The sequence below is a fragment of the Clupea harengus genome, chromosome 25 (assembly GCF_900700415.2).
Source record: "Clupea harengus chromosome 25, Ch_v2.0.2, whole genome shotgun sequence".
Lineage (NCBI taxonomy): Eukaryota > Metazoa > Chordata > Actinopteri > Clupeiformes > Clupeidae > Clupea > Clupea harengus.
The window spans coordinates 11,180,104-11,204,103 of NC_045176.1; the positions used below are offsets into that span (position 1 = coordinate 11,180,104).

The following is a 24,000-nucleotide window of genomic DNA, read 5'->3' on the forward strand; positions in this document are numbered from 1 at the left end:
TTCCCTGTGCTCTGTGTCTGTCACACGACTGACAACAGTGACCGGCTTGTAGGACTCCTAGCATTAAAAGGCTCGCTGCCATGCAGAAAAGCAACACATGGAACCATGTTACCGTAGGCATGATCTTTCACTCCAGACATCCAAGGTCCAGGCTTACCAGGCCTCTAGTTCTGTCTGTATTAACATGGTGCCCTGTCCACATGCCCTGACAAAGGCCAGCTTGTAGCGCTGGCTAGCCTTAAAACAGCCGCTGCCACTGTGACCAAAAGTAAAAAAAAAAAAAAAAAAGAGAGACAGAACCTCTGTTCTTCACTGGTGGACTCTCAGAGTATCTCATGTTACGGTGTGACTGTGAGAGGTCTCTCCTGTCTTCAAAGCGCCGAGCCAACCAAGAGAGAGAGAGAGAGAGAAAGAGAGAGAGAGCGAAGGAGAGCGGGGCTTTCAGACGACCTCCGGGGGGAGCACTCAGAGGAGGTGAGAGGAGACGCGACAAGGCATGAGGGATGGGGAAGCGCTGCGCTCCCATAGCCGGGCGAAAGGTCCCCGCTGCAAGGCTCCCTGTAATGAGGGCTGCCCCAGCAGCCTAACCCCGCCGGTTATCAGCCCAGCGCAATGAGCCAGACTTCATCCACCTGCATTACACCCACTTATTTTCCTTGGGCTTCACCTCTGCAGCACACCCCCCTATCACTGGGTAGGATACACTGCCATTGGAGATAATACAACTTCTATACAGCTGAATTCAGCAGAGGCATTGTAATGAGGAAAGAGAATCCGCTGTGTTAATATAGTCAATTAATTATGCTTTATAATTTGGGTGCAACCAACAATTTCCTGGCATCACTGTTGCATCATTTTTGTTTTGTTTTGTTTTGTTAATTTCCTCGTCTTTTGGATGTGTTTTTTGGGGCTCTATGAGAGAGACCTGTGAAGATCGCCTCATCCAATATTTACAGCACAAAGAGGCAAGGGAAGATGCCACTGAGAGTCTGCCTCCATATTTCACTCCATCTCTCTTTCGCTCTCTCTCTCGCTCTCCGTCTCTGTCTCACTCAAATCACAAGTGGCTGGGAGGACGCCATTTTACACTTGCCGAGGCGCCCTGTGTGTTAATAGCATGTAAACAGCCATGTGTGCATGTGAGCCTTCTGCTGTGGCTGCTGCCATTAACAGTGTGTGTGTGTGTGTGTGTCTGTGTGCGTGCGTGCGCGTGTGTGTGCGCGCGTGGAGCTGAGGCGCGCCTGGCTCCCGGGGAGCGGGCGAAGCCACAGAGACTGCCACTGTGCTCTCCGACTCATCAGTCAGGGTTTTAATTAAGGCATAGCAGCACTGCACTGAGCCCAGCACAGTAGAGCAGAGCGGAGCGGAGCACAGCAGAGCAGAAGAGAGCAGAGCAGAGCCAGACAAAAGAAAATCACAGCTGCAGCCGTGTACGCAAACCACAAACACCCAGGCACAGGCGGCGCTCCCGGCACCCACACCGACACACCAGACACGGCACCAGGGCTGCGGACGCTCCAAAGGCAACAAGCGAGCAGCAGCGGTGGCGGTGGAGATGGTCAACAGCTGAAGACGCCGCTGTCGCCACCACTACACAAATTTGGTTGTGTGTGTGTGTGTGTGTGTGTGTATCTGATGCTCTGGGCTTTGTTCTGACAGGCTGTCAAACAACAACAAAAAACAAAAAGGTGGCGTGCTGCAGGTCTTTGCTCGTCTAAGCAAACGTAAAGTGATGAGGTAGAGAGGCACCTCCACACAACACAAAGGACAAAGACTACCACTTAGTCTGGAGGACTGCACCACGCTGTCATCCACACACCTCCTGCATTTCAGGTCTATACATAGACCGCTGATTGATTTTCTGTGAATGAGGTGTGAGTGGATTTCGGCTGATTTGTGGCAGTGATTTGGCCTCGGCTGGCAGCTCTGTGCGGACGTGTGCGGCGGCGTCGACGGCTCTGGACTTGTGTGATATACATGCACATTAAGGACGCTCTGACGGAGGGGGTTGGCTCGCCGGCTCTGGCCTGTCCCCTGGGGCGGCTGGCCCAGCCTGATCTGGCTCCATGCCCGCAGAAATGACTGCTGTCCGGTTTTAGACCAATAAAATATAAATAAATAAATAAATAAATAAATGTGCGAATCACATAAGCAGCTGGCATTCTCCACAGTCAACACTTATCAGGCCGTGGGGAGATTCGACCTCATCCTCTGTTTTGCCACAACCGACTCAGTATCCTTGGAAACGGACCATCTCGTTTGAAGTGCGGCATCTGGGGACCCGTGGACATACTGTTCTGGGGTTAGGGTGGGGTTTATGTGTGTGTGTGTGTGTGTGTGTGTGTGTGTGTGTCTGTGTGTCTCTGTGGGTGTCTGTGGGTGCATATGGTGCACGCATGTTTTGGCCATACAAAGGCTTCAATTTCCACGGCACTGTAATAAACAGATAATAGCTGCATTATAACCCTGCCACACTTAATATGCCTGCACTCCTTGATTATATCACTAATACTTCTTTGTTCCTTTCTTTTTTCTCTTTTCTTTCTTTCTTTCTTTCTTTCTTTCAAACACACTCTAACCACCTCTCCCAACGTGTGCTGGCAAATGATGACGTTCGCCAAAGCGCCTCAGTACAAAACGGCTTATGATTTCCGAGGTGGCGTAGCAGTGGCTGGCTACACTACACACCTGATAGAGGCAGGGCTTTTTGAAGTATGACTAGAGAGGCAAACAACCATCCTTTAGCGGCTTTGTTGCTCCAAATGACACTCATTACACTGTCGAAGTGGCAAAGCGAAGGCTCCTCGAAAACTCCGCTGCGCAGAGATCCTGCTGTTTGACTGAGGAAGCAAAACAACTGCACAACTGCTGTGTTATTATGGGCCCTCATTAAGGGAGAAGGATAGAGACAGAGGGAAGGCAGAGGGAGGGAGAGAGAGAGGGAGAGGGAGAGAGAGAGGGAGAGAAAGAGGGAGAGAGAGAGAGAGAGAGACATCACAGAAAAAAAGAGAAGCATTCAGACAAGCAGGGATTCTGATATTATTACCCCCAAAGACAAAAAAGAAAAAGAAAAAAGAAGACGAAAAAAAAAAAAACGAGAGAGCTAAATTCTGAGGTGATGTCTACACAGATGCCTTTCACACGGAAAAATGAAGGCTAGGACTTAGGAACCCAATTAAATGCTTTCTTTAGGGAGCGATCGTACGAGGGGGATGGGTCTTCCTGGGCCGCGAGCCCTGGGCTACATCCTCTAATTAGACGGCGGGAGGGAGGATCTCTGCCTGTCACTGGGAGGGAGATGGGGTCTGTGGGGCTTCGCATGCCAGTCCCGGCAACAAAACACATTTACTCACTCCTTCTCTCTCTCTCTCTCTCTCTCTCTCTCTCTCTCTCTCTCTCTCTCAATACTCTCCCTCTCTTTCTCCCTTTCTCTTACCCACTCTCTCTCTCTATCTATACCACTCTGCATCACCCTCTCTCTCTCTAACACACATACCTACACACACATACACACAGACAACTGGAGACTTTTGTTCCACTAAGAAGGGTCGGCACTGAAATGCTTACTCCTGTATTTTTGGGGTAGAACTTAAAAGTGCCACTGTTTCAACTACGTACTGAATGGGATTTCAGAACAATATTTTACTGCTTAACTTGAGTGACTTTCTCATGGAAAAGCATGTCTTATTGTTGCACTGTGCAATACAATGCAGTGTGTCTGCAGTGTCCAACACACACCAAAGATATTCACAGTAAAAGCCTACAAAAAAACAATAAACAAATGAAGGCATGACTCACATAAGGAAAACATGGGTTCCAGGTTTGCCCTCCTGAGCTTGATAAATCTACACCCTCACAAAAGAGTCTTAAATCTTAAACACACATTGCATCAGACATTTACACCAAGCACCTCCAAGCGAACGTGCACTGTGTTTCTTCATCTCCCATTAATGACATCTGCTATGAAAGTTTGAGAAAGTTTACGGGGGAAAAAAACACAAGTTGCAGTGGAGTGTCAGGGATCAAACGCGGTGATAGATTTCTGTGCTGTGTGCAGAGCGTTGCTGTTTGTTTGGATTTAAGTTCCCTCGGTGGTGAGGCAGTAGGGAAAAGAAAGGGAGAGGGAGAGAGAAGGAGAGAGAAAGAGAGAGCGCTCAAAGGCTTCTGGGAGTTTTTGTCATGTCTCCCTTTAGACACACACACACAAACACACACACACACACTCATGTATTCACAAACATCAGACCCTATGAGAGGAGGAAACAAAGACAGGAGTACTCAGGAGCTCTGGTATGAACAGACACACTATAAACTGATGCACACACACACAACCCCCCCCCCCACACACACACACACACACACACACAATCCTCCCAGGAGCGTGGGGTATGTCACACTGTCTTATTCTGATCCACCTGCAGAAGTGGGACGTCACTCTTGTGTAACATCCCGCAGCCAAAAGCTATTCATCTGCACACGCCTTTCATAATATTTATATTCTTTTAAAGTGTGTGTTTACAGTGTTTTTTTTTTTTACATCATTATAACAGCCTTAAATATGAACAATAGTGCATCACAAACAAGATTCCCCCCCCATCTTTTTTCTCTTTTTACTCACTTCACCTCCATTTTGAGGGGGGGGAACTTTGGTGTCAGAGCTTTGGAACACCTAGTGTGTCAAAGAAGGGAAACGACATGTTGTGCTTTAAAAAAAATAAATAAATAAATAAAAATAGGGCTTCAAAAAGCGAAGGAGGCTGTCACAGTGGGCAAATCACAGCGCTGAGGAAGAAGAGGAGGAAGAGGAGGATGAAGAGGACGAGGTAGCTGAGAAGCCACTCAGGACCAAACAAATGCGAATGCGCTTCGGGGTGGCACACGAATGGGACGGCTCACTCGGCAACGAGGAACATTAAAGATTCACATGTCAGATCGGCTCCCCTAAGTCTCTGTGTGCTCTCTCTCTCTCTCCATGCACAAGTATTCATGCCAGGCACTCGTTTCAGGAACACACCAGAAGTGTCACTCTTTCTGTTTTCTAGTCACACAGTTCCAACCGGGAAAACTGACCGGGAAAAAAAAATAAAGATAGAAATGCATGGGCATCCAAAATCTTGATCTGACTTACTTTGTTTTATTTTTTTGTTTTTAACAAAAGAGGGGGTTGGTCATTGGAGAAGCGATAGAAGTCACTGAGCAGCTGTATTCAAAGTGTGTGTGCTACTGACAAAACATGGAGAAGGACTGGGATTATCTATTCAAAGTGTTTGTGCTACTGACCAAACATGGAGAAGGACAGGGATGATCTTTGGAGTTTTGCTATAAATGAGCACATGTGAGAATGATTTGACCATGCGGTGGCTACTGATGATCGCCCAGTACCAGTCAATCAGGGCAACAAGAAGGGTAAAAAAGCCTGTGATCGAGGAGCAGGAGATGGAACTTACTACGCTGAAGTACTTCTCTGTCACACATTCTCTCTCTCTCTCTCGCTCGCTCTCTATCTCTCTCATTAAGGCCTGAGTTTCAGATCATCTTTGAAGAAATCCTTTCAAAAGACTCCAATTAAGGTATGAGTCCTGCAGGCACCCGAGCCGAAGTCCTACTGTACCTGCTGCTCCCTCTGTCAGAGGAAATATATTTTACATGACTTACCACCTCACCCAGCATTCACACAAGAGCACTGCGAGGAGTCATAGGAAAATAACATCATTAAGGGACACTCTTTTGGATTGAAAGAGAGAGTGGAGTGCTGTTATTTATTTCTATTAAAAATAAAATGATTTCAGAACATTACAGAACAAAATTATACTACACCCTTTTCTAAAGGCACAATGACTAAATCATTGAAAATGGCTGTACTTTAGAGAAATGTATGTCTTTCTTTTCTAAACTTGAATTTGTATGTAGGTTCTCATCAGCAGTTATTGTATTTCCATAGTATAGACAAAGTGTTACGAATGTCTAGCTGATTTATTCTTTCATTGCTTATACTAAAAGACTATAGAAAGTTATAAAGAAATGAGACATTATCAATCATCATTGGGAGCAGAGAATTAAATAATGGAGGTAGAGAATGAAAGACAGAGACTGAGAGAGAGAGAGAGAGAGAGAGAGAGAGAGAGAGAGAGAGAGAGAGCGAGAGAGAGAAATAGGGGCTAGTTAGAGTAGGAGGTTAACCTGAGATCTCTCTCCACCGCTCTCCCCTCTTTGTTTCTCTTTCAAATGGGAGTACCATATATTATTTTCAGCAAATCCCTCTCTTTCTTTCTCTCTCCCCTGCTCCTCTCTCTCTCTCTCTCTCCCTGTGTGCTCTCATGAAATAATCCAATCTTCTCCTTGGCTTTAAATGAGGGGGGTCTGGTATGGGACTCTTCTATGGGAGAGGGGGATGAGGGAGGGAAAGGGCAGTGGGAGCCCAGTCAGTAGGTCGGAGACCACCATCCACCCCGACCCCCCTAATGGATCACACACACACCCAGGGGCCGGTCAAAATGGTCAGCCTGTGGTGCAGGATGTATATCTCAGAATGTGTGTGTGTGTGTGTGTGTGTGTGTGTGTGTATGAGAGTGCCAGCAATGGGGATTCCTGGGAGGGCTGATTAGGCCGACGCCTTCCCATCATCCTCCTCGACAGGCCAGTGGAAATTGGCTGGCTCCTTGCAGGGGCAGAGTTTGGAAGAGATTGTGTGTGTGTGTGTGTGTGTGTGTGTGTGTGTGTGTGTGTGTGTGTGTGTGTGTGTGTGCGCGTATGTGTGTGTGTGTGTGTGTGTGTGTGTGTGTGTGTGTGTGTGTGTGTGTGTGTGTGTGTGTGTGTGTGTGTGTGTGAGGGAGAGGGAGGGAAAGCAAGAGGGAGGAAGCAGGAGAGAGAGAAAGAGAGAGGTGGAGGGATGGGGGGTTGGAGGTTGTGTAGAGTGTGGCTACCTGTCACTGCCTTTTTTTGTCTATTTCAGGCAACTCTGCAGTGAATGAATAAAATATCCCTCCTGCCGCCCATCACCTGGTGTGGCAACTCTCCCTGTCTCTCTCCCCCCTCCCCCCTCCCCTTCATCTTCCTGCTCTCTCCCTCTCCCTGCCTGAAGGCGACCTCTGACCTGTGGCTCCACGGCCTGAGATTATGAGGAGAGACTGCGGGTGGAGAGAGCAGCGCGGGCCGGGATGTCAAGAGAGCGAGAGGACGAGAGAGAAACAGCAGAAGGAGGAGGAGGAGGAGGAGGAGGAGGAGAAGGAGCGAGAGAAGCAACTCCAGCTCAAAAGTTTTGCAAGGCTGCCTAAAGAAGCCCGACTCAGCAGGAGAAGGACAGGCTGCCTTCTGAAGGATTGATAAACAACTCCACACTGTCAGTCAGGCCGGCGAGCGGAGGAATGACAGCTCTGACACTGAAGACAGCCCATTTGAAGACCTACACCAACCCAAACTTTCATAGTTTGCTAGAAAGTTGAAATACCGCTGTGTGTGTAAACCAGTGAAGAGCCATCGATACGGGGAGGGCAGACCTCAAGGAATCTTAAGAAACGTACGTACGTATGTACGTATGTACGTATGTATGTATGTATGTATGTATGTATGTATGTATGTATGTATGTATGTACGTATGTACGTATGTATGTATGTATATACGTATGTACGTATGTATGTGTGTATGTGTGTATGTGTGTATGTGTTGATGGCTTATTAAAATCAGGCTTACTCTGCAACATCTACAGTACCTGTGTGTATATCTGTAGGTGTATTTCCCCATGGGTTAATCTGGATCTGGATCTGGATCTGGATCTGGATCTGGAGGGAGTGGTCTCAGGTATGAAACAGTACTCTTCCCCCTACGGCTCCGACACTAGCACCTCTCCCAATGCCCTGCTCTGTCTCACTGAAGTTCCACAGGTCTTTCATGTGCTCTGTAGTCTCTGCAGAACGCCTTGAGAACTAACATGAGCATACACAAGCACCTAAGGGAGGTGAGCATCATTTCATTCCAAAGACAGAAAAAAAACAAAAACAAAAAAAAACTAAAAAACAACAGTCTAAAACTCATGGAAACCTCCCAAGGATATTCCAGGTTGTTTACAGGTGCGCAGAGCAACACAATCTCTGTTCTGAAACGTGTAATGATATGTTCTAAGCTAGTACTAACAAGATGCCTCAGCGTTCGCAGAACATGTTCGTTTGTTTTTTTTTCCCCCTCCTTTTGCCTGCCGAGGAGCAAAGGCCCACACAGAAGGCTTGTTATTTACTGTCTCTATGGCAACGGTCCATGTTTGCCTGTCAGATTTGGTGTATTCTTCTGTATTGACTCAGAGAGGGCTTACGGATAATGACTGCTTTCACCTTCCTTCTGGCTGCTGCTGGTGGTGGAGGCTGCGGCTGCTGTCTGCAGCAGAATGCAAAAATCCTCCAAATCGCTCAGCAAATGACTGTCATCTCAACTCCCTCACAACACAGCGACTGATCGGATTGTGTGTAGAGCCTGAAGTGTGATGCACACTAATTCTGGTGACTAGTTGTGCACATTGCCAAATTTCAGTGAGGGATAAGGGGTGGGAGAAAGAAATCAATAATATACTGATATACTGCATTGAGTGAAGATACAAAGTTTGAGAAAAATAGTTAAAAATGAAGCTACTGTAACACAGTTGATTTTAAAGTGTCTATTGTATTGCAACCAAAAACCATTAAAAGTAAGAAAGAACAAGGTTTTCAGTCGATGTTGATGGCTGTTTCGGTCAATGTTAATGGCTTGTTAATTTATGACAACAGAACTATGAAAACATTAATACACTCAAGGTTTGCTTCACATAGTGCAAGGATATACCAAGGTCTCTTATGTATTGCTTCCTAGACCATAATGATGGGGGAAATGGAGCAATGTTTGAATGGAATATTAAACAGATAACAGAGAGCCTGTAGAAGCCTGTAGATTTGGTGCAGTACAGAATATGTGCTAGGGTATGGCCTATACCCCAGTATAACAGCCTCCTGGCTTGACATCAAATAGAAAATGCTGAGCAGATATTTGAAGAGTTGCGAGTTACTGTGACACCCACCTGCAGTTCTGTCTGAAAGAAGAACTTCTGTGGGCACTGGGAGCAGTCATAGATTTTATCCTCTTGACCATGGGCTGAGAAAATATGGTGCTGGAGCTTATTCGCCTGAACAAATACTGCAGAGAGAGAGAAAGAGAGAGAGAGGGGAAAAAGAGAGAGAGAGAGAGAGTTGATGACAACATAACACTTGCTCATTTCAAAGTATTTTTTGTTTCACAAATTATAGCATTGGAGCTTGAGAAAAGGAACTGAACCAGGAAATGCACTTGGTGAACATACAGCAACATTATTTCTCCACAGGGTCACAAAGTATCTCACACTCACACACACACACACACACACACACACACACACACACACACACACACACACACACACACACACACACACACACACACACACACACACACACACACACACACACACACACACACACACAAACACACACAGAGAGAGAATTACAGAGAGCGGTTAATTTGAGGATGCCTTTGAAAATGCTCTTCAACAAACACTGCGAGTGCCTCGTAACCCCTTTTGATGTGGCGCAAATCCTAGATGCTAATCAAGAGCTTGTTTGCTATCTTAATTGCCAACAGTGCCTGAGGACTGCCAGTAGATTGCGAGCTGAAGATGACTGGGGTCGCTTCTCCACAAACTCCACCAAAGTCTGCTCCGAAGGCACACTCCGTTGACACCTCCTGAGGTAAAAACAAATCGCACCTGCCCCAAGAGCGAGTGGTCAAAAAATGAAAGGAAAAAAAAAACAAAAACAAAAAATGAAACAATGACAAATGCCACTGAGAACCAGCCAAATCTGGGCCACTGACTGCGTAACTCTGCTGTGATGTTGCATCCAACTGAGAGAGCTAAAAATAACCCCCCCCCCCCCCCTCCCCTCCCTAATTTCAGTGCCACATTTGACTTCCACTTTGCTGTCTTTCAGCAGTCTGTTCATCTGACCCGAGTGGTCAGCCGTGCGGTACTGTATGTGTCAGGGTGGAGGAGACGGGGTGTGCTTTATTTAGACCTCCCTCAGCCACTGTGGGGACAACCAGCCAGAAAATAAACAAGTGCAGAAATTGGCATTGCCTCCACTGGAAAAACATAGGCTCCATTAGTCCACACCGCTAATTATATTGACAATATAAATATTCATGGAGACACACTATTTATTTATGCGCACCCAGAATACAGTCACAGTAACGCACATGCACTCCTTGGGCTGGCACTTAAAATACATACTGTATCTTTGTGCTTTAATTAAGTCATAGTGCACAGTGATGAACGTGTGTGTGTATGTGTTTATTTGGGTATGTGCGTGTTTGCCTGCATCTGTAAGCGTGTGTGTGTGTGTGTACTTTAATTCTCAAAGGAACACTTCAAACATGCCGTTTGTTATCCTAGACCCATGTGTTTAAGGACGACTATTTAGCGAGAGTGGGAGAGAGGAGAGAAAAAAAATGTGTCTAGTCTCTGAGGTCTGAATGTGCTGGAAAAGTTCGCAATCTGGGGTTCATTAGAATATCTTTTGGGCTGAAAACAACTTTTTTTTCTTCATATGGGTACGCTCTGGGGACGGGGGGTGTCGGATGGGCAGGGTTGGGGTGGTGGGACTGGAGATTAAAGGTGATACAGCTCAGTGAAAGAGCTCTTATTTTGCATTTTTTTTTTCTGCCGTCGCCTAGCCCCCACTGACAGGAGGTAGCCTTGGCTACATTAGCATCGCCCAGCTCGCCTGCACCTGGGGGAGCCACATTTAATTAGAGGAGGTGTGCGCTGCAGGCACACTCACCCGACGGCGGGGAGACGCGCGGGGGGAGGCAGACGTCTGGTGACCTGCCAGAGTAGAGCTCTTACGCTACATCTATGGTAGTCCGCCTTCCATGGTGTGACTAGCCACCTGTGAGCGCAACTTGGGATGCCGTCAACCCGATTAAATTCAGTGCAGATGACATTTCTATACACTTGTAACTGCTCTTGCGATCTTTGCCATACAACTCCTCACTCAGTTAAAACAATCAAATCAAAAAAAAAGATGCAATCCACTCAAACAGCAAACCGTGCTTATAGAAAAGCATACGCTCTCATTCTATATATGCTCCTGTGCTTACATGCTATGCAAGTCCTTATGAGAGCAACGTACCCTGAAGTGTGTCATGTCTGTTTACACTCCTGTGAAACCAGCATCCTTGGTGTTATGTGACATAAATATTAAACAGTGGCTCGGCTGCTGAAAGAACTGCAGGCTCTGTGCCAGAACAACACCTCAATAATGTGAGCCGCCTGCAGGCTAACATCTCCATCAGCTTTATACAGCCACATAATCATGTCACTGGGTCTGTAAGAACACGCAGCACGTGAGCCTGGCTCATCACTTTCAACCTAGAGTTCATTGAGAGATACTCACTTTGTCTAACCATCATGTATGTATTCAAGGGTTTGACCATATTTAGAACATATTTTCTGTAACCTGTGTTATTTTTTTTTTCAGCCACTTCCACTACAAGAAAAACTCTGGATTCAAACTGTATTTATACACCGAGTGCCTTTTCGAATACTAACGTCGTGTACAGTGTTCAGAAAAACTTGGGAGCAGCCCGTACGGCTTTCATCCCGGGCTCTTTTGTGCCGCTGTAAACCCTGGTAGTCCAAATCACTAGCTGCACCTTGGCTGCTGTGCAGAGGCTCCTGGGGCTTCTTGCTGCAGGCTCCCATACTTCTGACACCTGTCAAACCAGCCCTGAGAGACAGGGGCTCTCTGTCATCTTCCAGGGGCTTCTGGACCTCTCTTCAACTCCACTTTCCCCTCATTGTTTTCCCTCTCCCGTCTCCGTCTCCTCCTCCTCCTCCTCCTCCTCCTCCTCCTCCTCCGCCAACGTTCCCCTCTCCTTGGGCATGCACTGATGTTTTTAGCCTACTTTGCTGGTGTGTATTGCTAACCTTCTTCTTTCTCTTGGCAAGCTGATGGCCTGGGCCATTTCTTAGAAATGACTGGGGTCAATCAGGAATGAAGCAGGTTCGTAAACAATGTTTGGGTTTCAAAGCCACACGCTGACGAGACACCCACCACCCCCCCCCTTGAAAAACTCCCCCGCCTGAGAGTGGCATCTCGGGGCCAATGGTTGTGAAATGAAGAAAACACACAGAGGACAAAGCAGGGCCTGCAGTCTCCTGAGTGTTAACAATAATCTGCCGCACACTTTCAATCTCCTGCATCTGCACTGCAGATTCTGTCCTGGGGGTGCTCATCCCCCACTCCCTCAAGCCCCCTCCCTCATCGATCAATATGAATAAAGAGGAAGGGGTGGGGAGGACTGTCTGTCACATCTAATACACAATTAAGGTTTGTTTTGAAAAGCAAAGAAGCATATGGCAATATGTACAATACTGTGCAAAAGCGAGTTATTTTACACAATTTAACACAGTTTTATCTTCTGTATTTGTGTGTCAAAAGGAAATATCATATTTAGATTTTTTAGCATTCTATTTCAAAATAGTGAAATTGATTCCATGATACTTTGTGCGTTGTTAATTGATAAAGTAAAAACCATTCATGTCATTTTAAAAACAATTCATTTCAAATGTGTCTAAATCTTTGTTAATATAGTATTATATAGAAAATGTGTGTGTGTGTGTGTGTAACAGGTCGGTAATACTGTAAGATGGGCAAGAGGGTAAAATTCTATGTTTCCAAACAGCAGTGAGAGAAGAGTTACAAAATTGACAAGTACAGTATAAGACCGGTGGGGGGTCTGCAGACCCGACAGCACCTGATAGACAGACACAAAGACAGATGGGAGGCTATCATATTGATTATGGGATTTGAAAAGCTTAAAGAGAGCACAGCAAAAAGCCCTGACAACAGAGGAAATGACAGACACCGAAAATCACGGAAGATGGAAAAGAAAAAAAAAAGAAAACATGCTGAATTGCAGAAAGTGATCAAAGTCAACATCTAAAGTAAAAAAAGATTTTTTTGAACTTTAGACATTTTCATTTCTAATATTGCGAAAGAGATGTGCTCCCAAATGGTGACTTTTGAATGCAAACCAGTGAAGCACTTTGCTGCACGATAAAGGTGAGCGTAGCAAAGGGTAAGCGACAAAAAAAATTATGGAGATCTGTTTTAGGGACTGTCCACTAAAAACAGGAGTGACAAATCTTTAGGCGAGGCCGACGGAGGAGCAAAGCTAACAGCTTTTCAGATTTCATTATCTAGATATTTAACCCTGTTGACACGAGAGGGGGGGAGCAAAACTCTCCAGAGGAGGCTGGTCCCCTCACCTCCATGGTAAGAGACAGATGAGATCATTACCACTAACATCCACAATTAGCACATCCTCTTTTATTTCTCTCTCTCTCTCTCTCGCTCTCTCTCTCTCTCCATTTTGCAGGAGAAAACGGGGAGATCACAGCATTGAGTGCTCACTGTGGTCTAGAAACCTGACTTCCTCTGTTGCCTGGCTACGTTCAGCACAAGCATCAACCATCTGAGATAAATGGCAACGTGACACATGAATGCCCATGATCTGACATTTCTGGGTAAGGGTTTTATATGCTAAGTAGAGCTGAATGGTGTTATGTGAGGTGGTTAGGGCACAAAAGTGCAGTTCACGTCACTGTGTTAAGCAATTAGAGTAGCAGCTTAACAACATGAGAGATGATTTTGAACCCAACTTGACTAAGTCATAAAATAAGGCATAAGTGTTTTTCTCTCAATATTCTATCAGTGTCTCACTCCCTGACATGGATCCACACAGAGACACACAGACTGACAGCCACACATTGACACCTGCACACACACACACACACACACACACACACACACACACACACACACACACACACACACACACACACACACACACACACACACCAAAAACTCACCTGTAAAGCACACGGGACACTTGAAGGTGCCGCCCATGCCCTCGAAGCTGTGCTCGATGAGGTGGCACTGGAGTTTGGCGGGCGAGTCGAAGGTCTGGTTGCACAGCTTACACTCGTGGTTCAGCCCCTCTTCTAAAGAGAACAGTGTACAAACAGAGAGAGAACACAGAACCGCATGAGTACATGATCTCCACATTCACTATCTCTTCACCGCCTCACTGCCGAGGAGAAGCAAAATACTCATCTCAAATGGTGACTGATGCTGATGGAAAGATCCTGACCCTGCCTGCCTTCCTTACCCCACCCTCACCGTCACCCCCCACCTTCTCTTTTAATTTAGCGGCGACATCCTTGTGTCAAAGGCGCCTGCCTGTGACTTTCATAGTTAAAGGGGAAAAAATTTAATATAATGTGTGATCTGCTCCCATCAGGCATAAATTGGACGACCAGCGGGGGTCCTAATTGCCTGGGCTGGGTCTTGCACTCCAACCAGGCAAGCAGAGCTCACTCTTTTTTTATGATGAGCTCGTGTCAAGAGGAGAGGAGTGAAATATTTCCAGTGTGTCATATCAACGGGCACAAAAGAATCCAACACAGCTGAAATAAATCCAAATGAATTCTGAATTAAACCGGACGACACAAAGCACTGAAGAATCTGATTCGAAAACCTACAAAGTATGTTTGTAAAATTTGTACGTTTCTTTAAAATGCAGATATATTTGAAGCGTCATTAAAAAGGTGGCCTCTGAAATCAGTTTGGCTCTCATTAGCGTCCCTCCACACCTCCCTGGTGCCGGCTGCAGAGGCGTGATGTGCGTGTGGACTGGGCTGTCATTAGCGTCCCTCCACACAGCGCATGTGGCTGCAAAGGGGTTATGTGCGTGTGGACTGGGCTGAGACCCACTCTGCTCATTTGCCACATGCCTATCTGCTGACTCAGACCAGAACCTCAACAGACCCCTCACCCCCTCTCTATCTCATCCCTCTCTCTCTATCACTCCATCACTCTCTCGCTCTGGCTCTCGTTCTGTGTCCATGCAGAATGGTGATGGGCTCTTCTGGCCACTCCATCAGCGCCCTGTGAAAGCGAGGCCACCTGGGGGACTCATCCGTGACTGATTCGCCCCGTCTCTACGGCCCAGCGCCCACCATATGGGCCCAGAGATGCCAGCCGTACCTGCACCACCCCTCCCCTCCCCTCCCCCCTCATTCAGCCCCCCCCCCAACCCCTCCACCAACCAGCTGCGGCCCACCATAAGACCCATGGGGGAACGCTTAGCAGGCCAGACCGCGACAGACCTGGCAAGCTCTGCCACCTGAACCACCATATCCCCCTCCCTGAAAAATAAATAAATAAATAAAAGACCCGGTTTGCCCATAATCCACCCACTAGGCCTCAAATCCCCGCTCACATATTATTGGTTATTTTCTCATTTCCTTTTTTATGACCATTTGTTGGTGCTCTGCTCAGAGGGTGTATTAAACCACATGGGCAGCCACATTCATGGGGCATGTTTGGCGTCAACACAAGTATTTAATTGCACTAACTGAATCATTGCAATCAGGCTCTCAAACGAATGGTGGTGAAGTGCTTACGTCTGACAACGTTTCTGATTAAAAATGGGTTTGGTCATACAACGTTTTCTATTGTTTCCCATCTAGGAGTGTTTATCAAACAATATTTTCAAAGAGGGCAGAAATAATTGTCCATTCATCTCTTATCTCGGACTCGCTGCCGAAGCAGAAGAATACACACAAAAAAAAAAAACTTGATTTAAATCACAAAAAGCTCTTATTCTGTGTTGTCTGGATAGCAACTATTTATGACCTTCTACTTACGAACTGTTAGAGATGATACATTACTGGATGAAAGTGCTGTTCAGCTATCCTTAAGACTGTGTCAGTGAGTACACTTCAGAAACATCTGGTAATCCCAAGCAGCTCTGTGCGAGGCCACAGCATTAAAAACAGACATGGACAGGAATGTCTCATATCGTCTCGGCATGAACTCCCCCTGCTATTGTCTTCCCGGGGCGTCGGAACGGAGTAAAGTCAGATATAAATAACTCCTTGAACTTGGAGGGGGAGACAGAGCTGGTTTAGTGCCCTGTGCAGAAAAAAAAGAAAGCACCCCTCCAAACCCCCTGCGCTGTGAAAGAGGAAACCACACTGGTGGATTGCTGTCTTTCCTTTTCTTTTTTTGGCCTGTGCTCCACTGAGCTTGTTGTTTTTCCTAAAAAAAGCAGGCCACAGCCAGGACACACTGACTGGACGCTTCGCCTGTGACGCGACACAGTGTGTGCAGTGAATTTGGAAGGCAGCGCAATTAAAGATACGCTGCCCTCATCTGAACCTGTATCACACACACACACACACACACACACACACACACACACACACACACACACACACACACACACACACACGCTCCTTGTCAACATGTTGTTTATACACTGGTGTCCTTGCTCTCCTCTGACCACCCCGGATGTGAGGACGGAGGTAAGCGTGTGTTCCGTGCGCCAGATCTTCCTGGCAGCGCTCGCTCAGCGGGGGCCAGGGGAGGAAGTCATCTGGTTCTGCGCTCCAGCAGCTCCCTCGTCCAGATGAGGTCACTTCCTGTTGCCGACTGACCTCCCCACTGGGCTGTCCAATCAACTTATCCACAGAGGGAGCTCCACCCCTCTGGAAGATGGAGAGAACTAAGCAAGGTTCAGAACCACATGGGGATTTTGTCTGCTCTCTCTCTCCATCTTTCTCCCTTTCTCTTTGCCAAACACTGTTCCCACTCTTTCCACTTTTCCGTTAACTCTCTTCCACCTCTTCTGTTATTGTTCTTTACTTCCATCAAACTGTCCTTACCATTTCCTCTCCTCTCCTCTGCTCTTGTCTCCCTCTCTCTCTCTTCCTCTCTCTCATGGTGCTGTTGTTCCTGTCTGCCTGTTCTCGTAAGAGGTGCTTAAAGAGGAGGCCCTGGTGCTCCTTTTTCTAGCGGTGCGTCCCCAACACCAGAGGAGTACGGCACATCTGCATATCCATGGGGCCTGCTCTTCCTGTGGCTCTCATGCTTTATGTATTCCACAGCTCCTTCAAATGTCTAATCACTCTCCCATGTGGAGAATTCTCCCGAAAAAAAATATACTACTTGGGGGGAAGAAAAAAAAAACAACACCCGCAGATACTAATTTCTTCTTGGTGCATGTGACACTCATCAAGTGTTTGCTTGTCTCTGACACTGTGGTTTTTTTTCTACCCCAGTTTGTTTGAGTAAACTTGCAAACTAATCATGATGTATGCACACATATTTACGTGTAAGTGTGTGTGTGTGTGTGTGTGTGTGTGTGTGTGTGTGTGTGTGTGTGTGTGTGTGTGTGTGGGTGTGTACACAAGCGGGTCTATGTGAGCCAGTGAGCCAAAGTGACTTGGGCGAATTGAGCGTGGGGGAGGGCAGGAGTGTGAGGAGAGGTTAAGGGTCCGGAGGGCCGGCGAGGCAGCCTTTGAGTGCAGCGCTGAGCTTTATTAAAACGTCCAGCCTAGACCAGCCCAGCCGGGCCCCCGTCTCCCCTCCAGCCCAGCCTGCCTGCAAATACCCCATCCCCTGCCCGCTAACTATTCTGCTGAGACGCTGGTCCAGCGGGGGTGGGAAGGGGAAGACGCGGAGGGTGGTGGGGTGTGGGGAGGCAGGATCGGTTTTAGCACTTGGCATCGACGCAGAAAAATCTGATACACAGATTTACTGTTCTCTCCAGGGCCTGGTGAACATTTCATGACGCTTGCTCTTAAAGGGGCCTGCGAAGGTACCACTACGCCACAGCGGATAGCCAAACCTTACACGAATCCATTTCCACTACGTGCTGGCCAGGAACACGAGCATGTCTCAGTCAAGTTATAACTTACTGGTATATCTAGTGGTATTTTTGTTAGAGAAGAGCATTAAAGAACATTGTAATTGAATCAAATGATCTCCAACCAGAGTTACTTATACTATTGTCAATCAGGTTCACTATACACAATGCCTTTGTCCTTAAAACAAAGGCTAAAAAGTTATGACTTTCATAACAGTGTGGGTATTTCTGTCAAGGGCAGCATCAAACGAGCGGATGCTTTGGTCTGCTCTGGACCTGTAAACAGTAGGTGGATTTCCATAGCTTTTCTCTCCACAGGAACCATCTATTAACAGATAATGGGGAAAATTCAGACTGATTAAGGCCCTGGGAATTATGGGTGAATACAAATTGACTCCACCCCCCACTGTGCGTGTGTGTGTGTGTGTGTACTGTAGCATGCGTGTGTGTGTGTGTGTGTGTGTGTGTGTGTGTGTGTGTGTTTGTGGTGCAGAATGTGAGAGCGTTCCTGTGAGAGACCACAGCACAGCCCCTCATGTGGAAGTAGGTTGGTTTTAGAGATAGAAGCCCTAAGCGGACTGGGAGCCAGACGATGATGAAGGAAGCATCCAGCAGCACAGGCAGCCCCTGGGACCCGCGCTGAGCGTTAGCGCTGGCCTGAGAGTTTGCAACGCGAGGGGGGGAAACAGCTGGAAAAACACACCAGTCTCGTGCACTCTGCCACTGAAAACGGGGTTACCGTCAAGAGTAATGGGAGAAAGATATCACATGGCAAAAGCAAAGAGAGACATCATGTAACTGGGCTTGTACTCGCTGACCCTTTGGCATGATATCATCAAGCTCAAACACTCACACATTTGGGCTTCATCATGCACTTTTAAACCTATGCATATTCTCTTTCTCTCTCTCTTCATACATACATATATAAATATATATATATATACATATATATATTGATAATTGGCCGTGGGAGCCCACAGTAGGGCTGCTGCATTAAGAATTCTGGCGAATCATCATCGGGAAGAGAGGAGGAGGACGCACATATGTATATATACTGTCTATATATATATATATATACATATATACATATATATATGTATGTGCGTGTAGGTGTGTGCAAAGAGGTACACTTGAAGAGGAAGGCCAGCTGATCAAGGGGGCCTCCCCTCCCCACCATGCTGTCTGCCTAGAGAGGCCCTATCAAAATGAGTAGTAAGACATCACCGCGCTGGCTCCCAGCATGCTGGTCCCTAATTAGCATGCGGCTAAAGTTGAGGAAGAGCAATCGGGAAGCCTCTCACACACACACCACGGCGATGCAGCTGGACACCGGCACAGTGCTGCGCTGCCTGGAGAGGGGCTCCGGAGCGTGCTGCTGCCGCCGCCGCCGTCCTCCTCCTCCTCCTCCTCTCTTCCCGATGATGATTCGCCAGAATTCTTAATGCAGCAGCCCTACTGTGGGCTCCCACGGCCAATTAGCAACCGGCGGGTCATCGAAGTTCACCAGTCAGACACGTACAAACAGGGAGTGTGGAAAAACAGACACAGTACCAAAGAGCACACGCACACACACACACACACACACACACACACACAGACAGACAGACACACACACACACACACACAGACACACACACACACACACACACACACACACACACACACAGACAGACACACACACAGACACACACACACACACACACACACACACACACACACACACACAAAACACCCACTTATTGGCTGATGTGTAGATGCACAGGCTAGAAGCAGGCATGGGAGCGCCACTGGGGACAGAGAGCGGGGGCTTCTGAGATGGATGGCAAGAGGAGGTGTGCGCCTCCACACACTCTCCCCAACTCTGCAGTGAGGTTCAGGTGGGGGGGGGGGGGGGGGGGGGGGGGCTGCACCGGGAGCCACTGTGCGGTAAACTGTTGCCATGCCTCAAGCTCAAGGGCCAGGGCCAGAGAAAAGGGGTCAAGTAGATGTTTTGGAGCTGTGGCTCTTCACTTCACTGAGACGCTGCGACTGATAGCAGACACGAGACAGAAAAGAGAACGAACGAGACCAAGCGAGAGAGAGAGAGATGAGAAAGAGAGTGAGTGCGAGAAAAGACAGAGAGCTTGTGGAGCTCGAGGCCAGAGGGGAGGAGGCTGAAAGTCAGATCTGCTCTGGGAGGAGTTGAATGGGAAGAATGTAAAGTTAATTACGCACACATGCGAGCCTTTCTTCCCATTTCCCCGTCTCTCTTCTGCACCCCCCCTCCCCCCACCTCTCCCCGCGCCTTTGTGGCAGCACAGGGACGGAGTGAGCACGTCTACGGGTCCACAAAGTCCACACAATGGGACGGGAGAGGGTAGCAGAGGCCCCTCGGCTTGGCTCTCGGCATGGAGCTCTCGACAATTAGCCAGCCCCTGTGTTCCGGCGGCTTATAATTATCAGCGCTTGCCTTAATTGACTCCCTGAGCCGGGTGCAGAGGGACCCCCCCCCCCCCCCCCCTACCCGCCTTCCTTTTTCCCCCCGCTCCCCTACATCATCTCCCCCCTTCCCTCCACCTTCCCCTTCACCCAACCCACCCCCCTCTGCTCAGCGCCGTCCACGGAGCACCTTGCTGCGTTCTCCCAAGTCATTTAGAGAAATGCTCATATTTTAGCCCCCCAGAATGGGGGAACATTTGGTGAAAGAGAATTCATCATCAGGTGTCTGGAGGTTTTCCTTAATAGAAAAGGCGAGTCCCACTGAGCGCGCTCCATGTTGCGGCCAGGCACGCATGCTCAGGACCAGCAAGCCGCCACTCACAGCGGGCCAAAAGGCATTAGCATAATTTTATATAACACAGGCACCCGCGCTGGAAATTTAATACATTTCAGCAAATACCAGACAGATATTTTGCATAATGTTTTCTCTCTCTCTCCCTCACTCTCTCTCTTTATCTCCCCCTCTCTCTCTCCCTCACTGTCTCTATCTCTTGTCACTGAGACATACACTTTTTTTCTTTTTCTTTCTTCTTGCTGTCCTCCCTCTCCCTCTCCACCTTCTATCTCTCTCTCTCTCTCTCTGTCGACGCCGCTGTGGATCGTCTTCCTCACTCGCCCCATGGTGCTCCTCTCGCCAGGAGAGGGGAAGTTCATTACCTCAGCTAAATCAGAATTAGTCCCTTCATTTTGACGGGGCGAACCTCATTAGAAAGGCCCTTCCCTAATCCAGCGGGGAGAGGTGATGAATCTACATGGGGCGATAATTTGCTTCACACAGCACATTCAGCCACTTCCTCTAGACGAATCCCCCCCCCACAACCCCCCCACAACCCCCTCAAGCTAACCCCCCCACCCCCAACAACTTCTTTTTCCCCTTCCCTTCTTTCTTTATGTATTTATCCTTACAATTTTATTAGATGAAGAGAGAGGGAGAAACTGGGGGAAGAAAACACCTGTATGTAATTAGCTAATGGCGGAGAGTGTTCATGCGAGGGCTGGAGTGTGAGGTACGCCATGTGGAATGTCCCCCCCCCTCCGCCCCTCTCCCTGACAGGCCTTGGGACCTCTCGAAACAACGGCGGCTGAGTTGGCGGCGGTTCAACTGCTGGCCAGGAGAATAGCAGAGGCATCGGTAGTGCTGAGCCCAGTTTCTTTGAGGCTATTCCTGGCCTCATGCTTAGGTAATGCTGCATGATGTTTTTTGCAAGACAGAGAGGGACATGCAAAGCAAGGAAGAGACAGAGACACAGAAAGATAGAAGAGAAGGAGAGAGACAGACGGATGAAAGAGAGGGCAGTGATAGCGGTCCATCGTCTCTCTTGTGCATACAACTAGAGACGTCACTGCTGCCTGAATAAAACAGCAACACCTCCACGTAGTGAAGCTGAGGAAGAGGTGCACTCTTTTTTTTCTGCTTTGCTGAACTTGGCAGCACAGAGAGGAAGAGTAAGACACCAATTGGCACGGACAGCGGGAAAACACAGGCATGCCTCGTGCTGCCTTCGTGCCGCTTCCCCTCGTCCAGGAAAATCAAGAGGAAGCCCGGGGACTCCAGGGCGGTTGCTCCCGTTCCTGTGCCTGCACCCGTACCCTGCCACCCCCACCCCTTCCCTACAGGCCCCCCCCCCCCCCCCCCCCTTCTCCCTGCCCACTGCTGCCACGCGGGGGGCCGCGGTGACTGGTAATCTCGTCCCCCGAATGTGACATCTCCGACAGCGATGCTCCGCGCCCCCCCACCCCCTCCCCCCTGATGGCAAATGTGGAATGGCGCACCCTGCTGGCACGGCCCCTGTGTCTCACCTCGGCGCACTCACGCGGAGACACCTGGGCCTGCTCGCTTTAATTTAGCCTACGCACGCACTCCCTCAGACCTACAATTACCGCCGAGCGGCACGAGGTAGCGGAGAGCGCTACAGGGGCCGCGCCCCACACCATCTATATTCTGACTCATCTGCATAGATATTGAACGTAATAATAAATAAACAGTGCAACGGAGAGAGGGAAAGAGAGAGAGAGAGAGAGAGAGAGAGAGAGAGAGAGAGAGGGGACAGACAGACGAATGCAAGCACACCTCTGCGAGCGTCAGAAGGTGCCTCAGCTTGCATGCTCCTAAGGATGTTGCCTTCCCCGACTCCCGTTGCCATAGTTTCTGTGATTTTTGAAACAGGCGAGGCTGACCAATTGCGTGCCATAAAAGGCACACGCCTCAGGAGCGGAATCAGACTCAGGTTTTTTGGGGGCACGTCCAATGAATTAGGCGGGAAGCAGGATCGGCTCCTTTGAGATTAGAGCCCACAAATCACTCAGCGGGGTTCTCCGTTTGGCGGTGCCGTACGCCCGGTGGGTAACACGAGGAGGAGATGGACGCTCCGCATGGGCGGACATCATAAAGACGACGAGACAGAGATGGTTTCATCTCCCCCCGAGGGCCTGGCGCCGTGTGTGTGCGCGCGCTCACATACGCATCTACATGGAGCCTGCGCTCTTATTCTAAGGCAGGTTTTGCACATGGTCTCAGGCTCCCGTGGAGGTTTGATCCGAATCTACGGGTGTTTATTCCCCTGCCGCCTGTCGCTGGCCCCGGCACCGTTCAAATCACGGGGTCCATTTCTGACACCGTCTGTGGGGTGCACAGGGATGGGGAGGGGAGGGAATGGGGAAAGGGAACCGCACAGCTCCACCTGTCAAAAGATACAGCCTTCAGAGAGAGGAAGGAAGGCAGGTGAGGTGGGGTGGGGTGGGGATGGCGCAGACGTCTCCAGCTCCCTGCTCGCCCGCCGCGCGCCCCTCCGTCTCACTTGCCCACACGCACACAGAGAGCCTGGAGATCGTCCTCCACTTCCCTGGGCTCTGAGCTCACTGCTGTCTGACACGTCTGCCGAGCCTCCCACTGTAAACAAAAGTCTGGGACGACGGTGAGGGGGTGAGGGGGTGGGGGTGGGATAAAGCCCAGAGCACTTATTCTGGACATGTGCAGAGACGGAGCGCTTGTCCATTAAGACTGTCAGGGGGAGCTCTCCCAAACAAGAGGTCCGCTCTCTGGAGGGGGCAGCTTGGGGGGAGCTGCCTGGGGCCGGAGGAGATGTCACGCGAAGAACCCCCCAGAATCGGACGCCTGCCGCCGGAGCTGAGGGGCATCCGCTAACTGACACCGCCCTCACTCACACACCGACCACCGCCTGACACCGTGGGCAATCAAATATCCACGCTGTGGTGGACATCGGTCAGGGTGAGCCCACACCCACTGGAAAAGCTAAGCAGTGGCCTGGGTGAAAAATGAATCAGATCACGTCAAAGTGTCTTTGATAGCATATGTGAGGAATATGGCTGGGGGACCAAGTCAGTACGAGAGACAAAATAACTAGTTAGGGTTGGCAAGGAGGTTCATCTTCAACATCCTTCCAGCCTTCACTGTTTTTGTGTTTTTGTTTTGTCTCTTGAACAATTCATTTACAGCTCCGAGCCTGTACTTGTCAAACAGGCACAACCGGAGGCCTCATTTGATTTCCCCTAACAAATCACTGCATTAGGTCTCTGAGGAAACACATTTTTTTTTAAACTCTCTAAAAAGAGGGAGCTCTGTACGACACCGGGACGGAATTGTCCAGAGGAAGGAACTCCAGCGGAATCCGTCACCGTCTCTGCAAGTGGGACACCCATGATTAAAACACACCTCCGTGAGTGACAGCTTCTTGGAGAGCTACGGCGGCTTCGCGGCACATCCCAAGGAGGCACGAGAGTGACACCGCCAT

General features: G+C 48.7%; 1 protein-coding gene across 7 annotated transcripts in view; it reads right to left on the reverse strand.

Moving 5' to 3' along the window:
* Window positions 1-24,000, reverse strand: part of LOC105900508 (zinc finger protein 521) — a 100,462-nt gene that overhangs the window by 6,489 nt on the left and 69,973 nt on the right. For 5 of the 7 annotated variants that reach the window (XM_031562908.2, XM_031562907.2, XM_031562906.2 and 2 more), the window contains exons 6-7: window positions 13,929-14,060; window positions 9,042-9,157 (exon numbers count right to left, since the gene is read on the reverse strand). In XM_031562908.2, coding sequence (XP_031418768.1) covers window positions 9,042-9,157; window positions 13,929-14,060 — 248 coding nt within the window. The remainder of the gene's footprint in view (window positions 1-9,041; window positions 9,158-13,928; window positions 14,061-24,000) is intronic. The other 2 variants (XM_042703785.1, XM_012827826.3) reach the window with 1 other exon arrangement.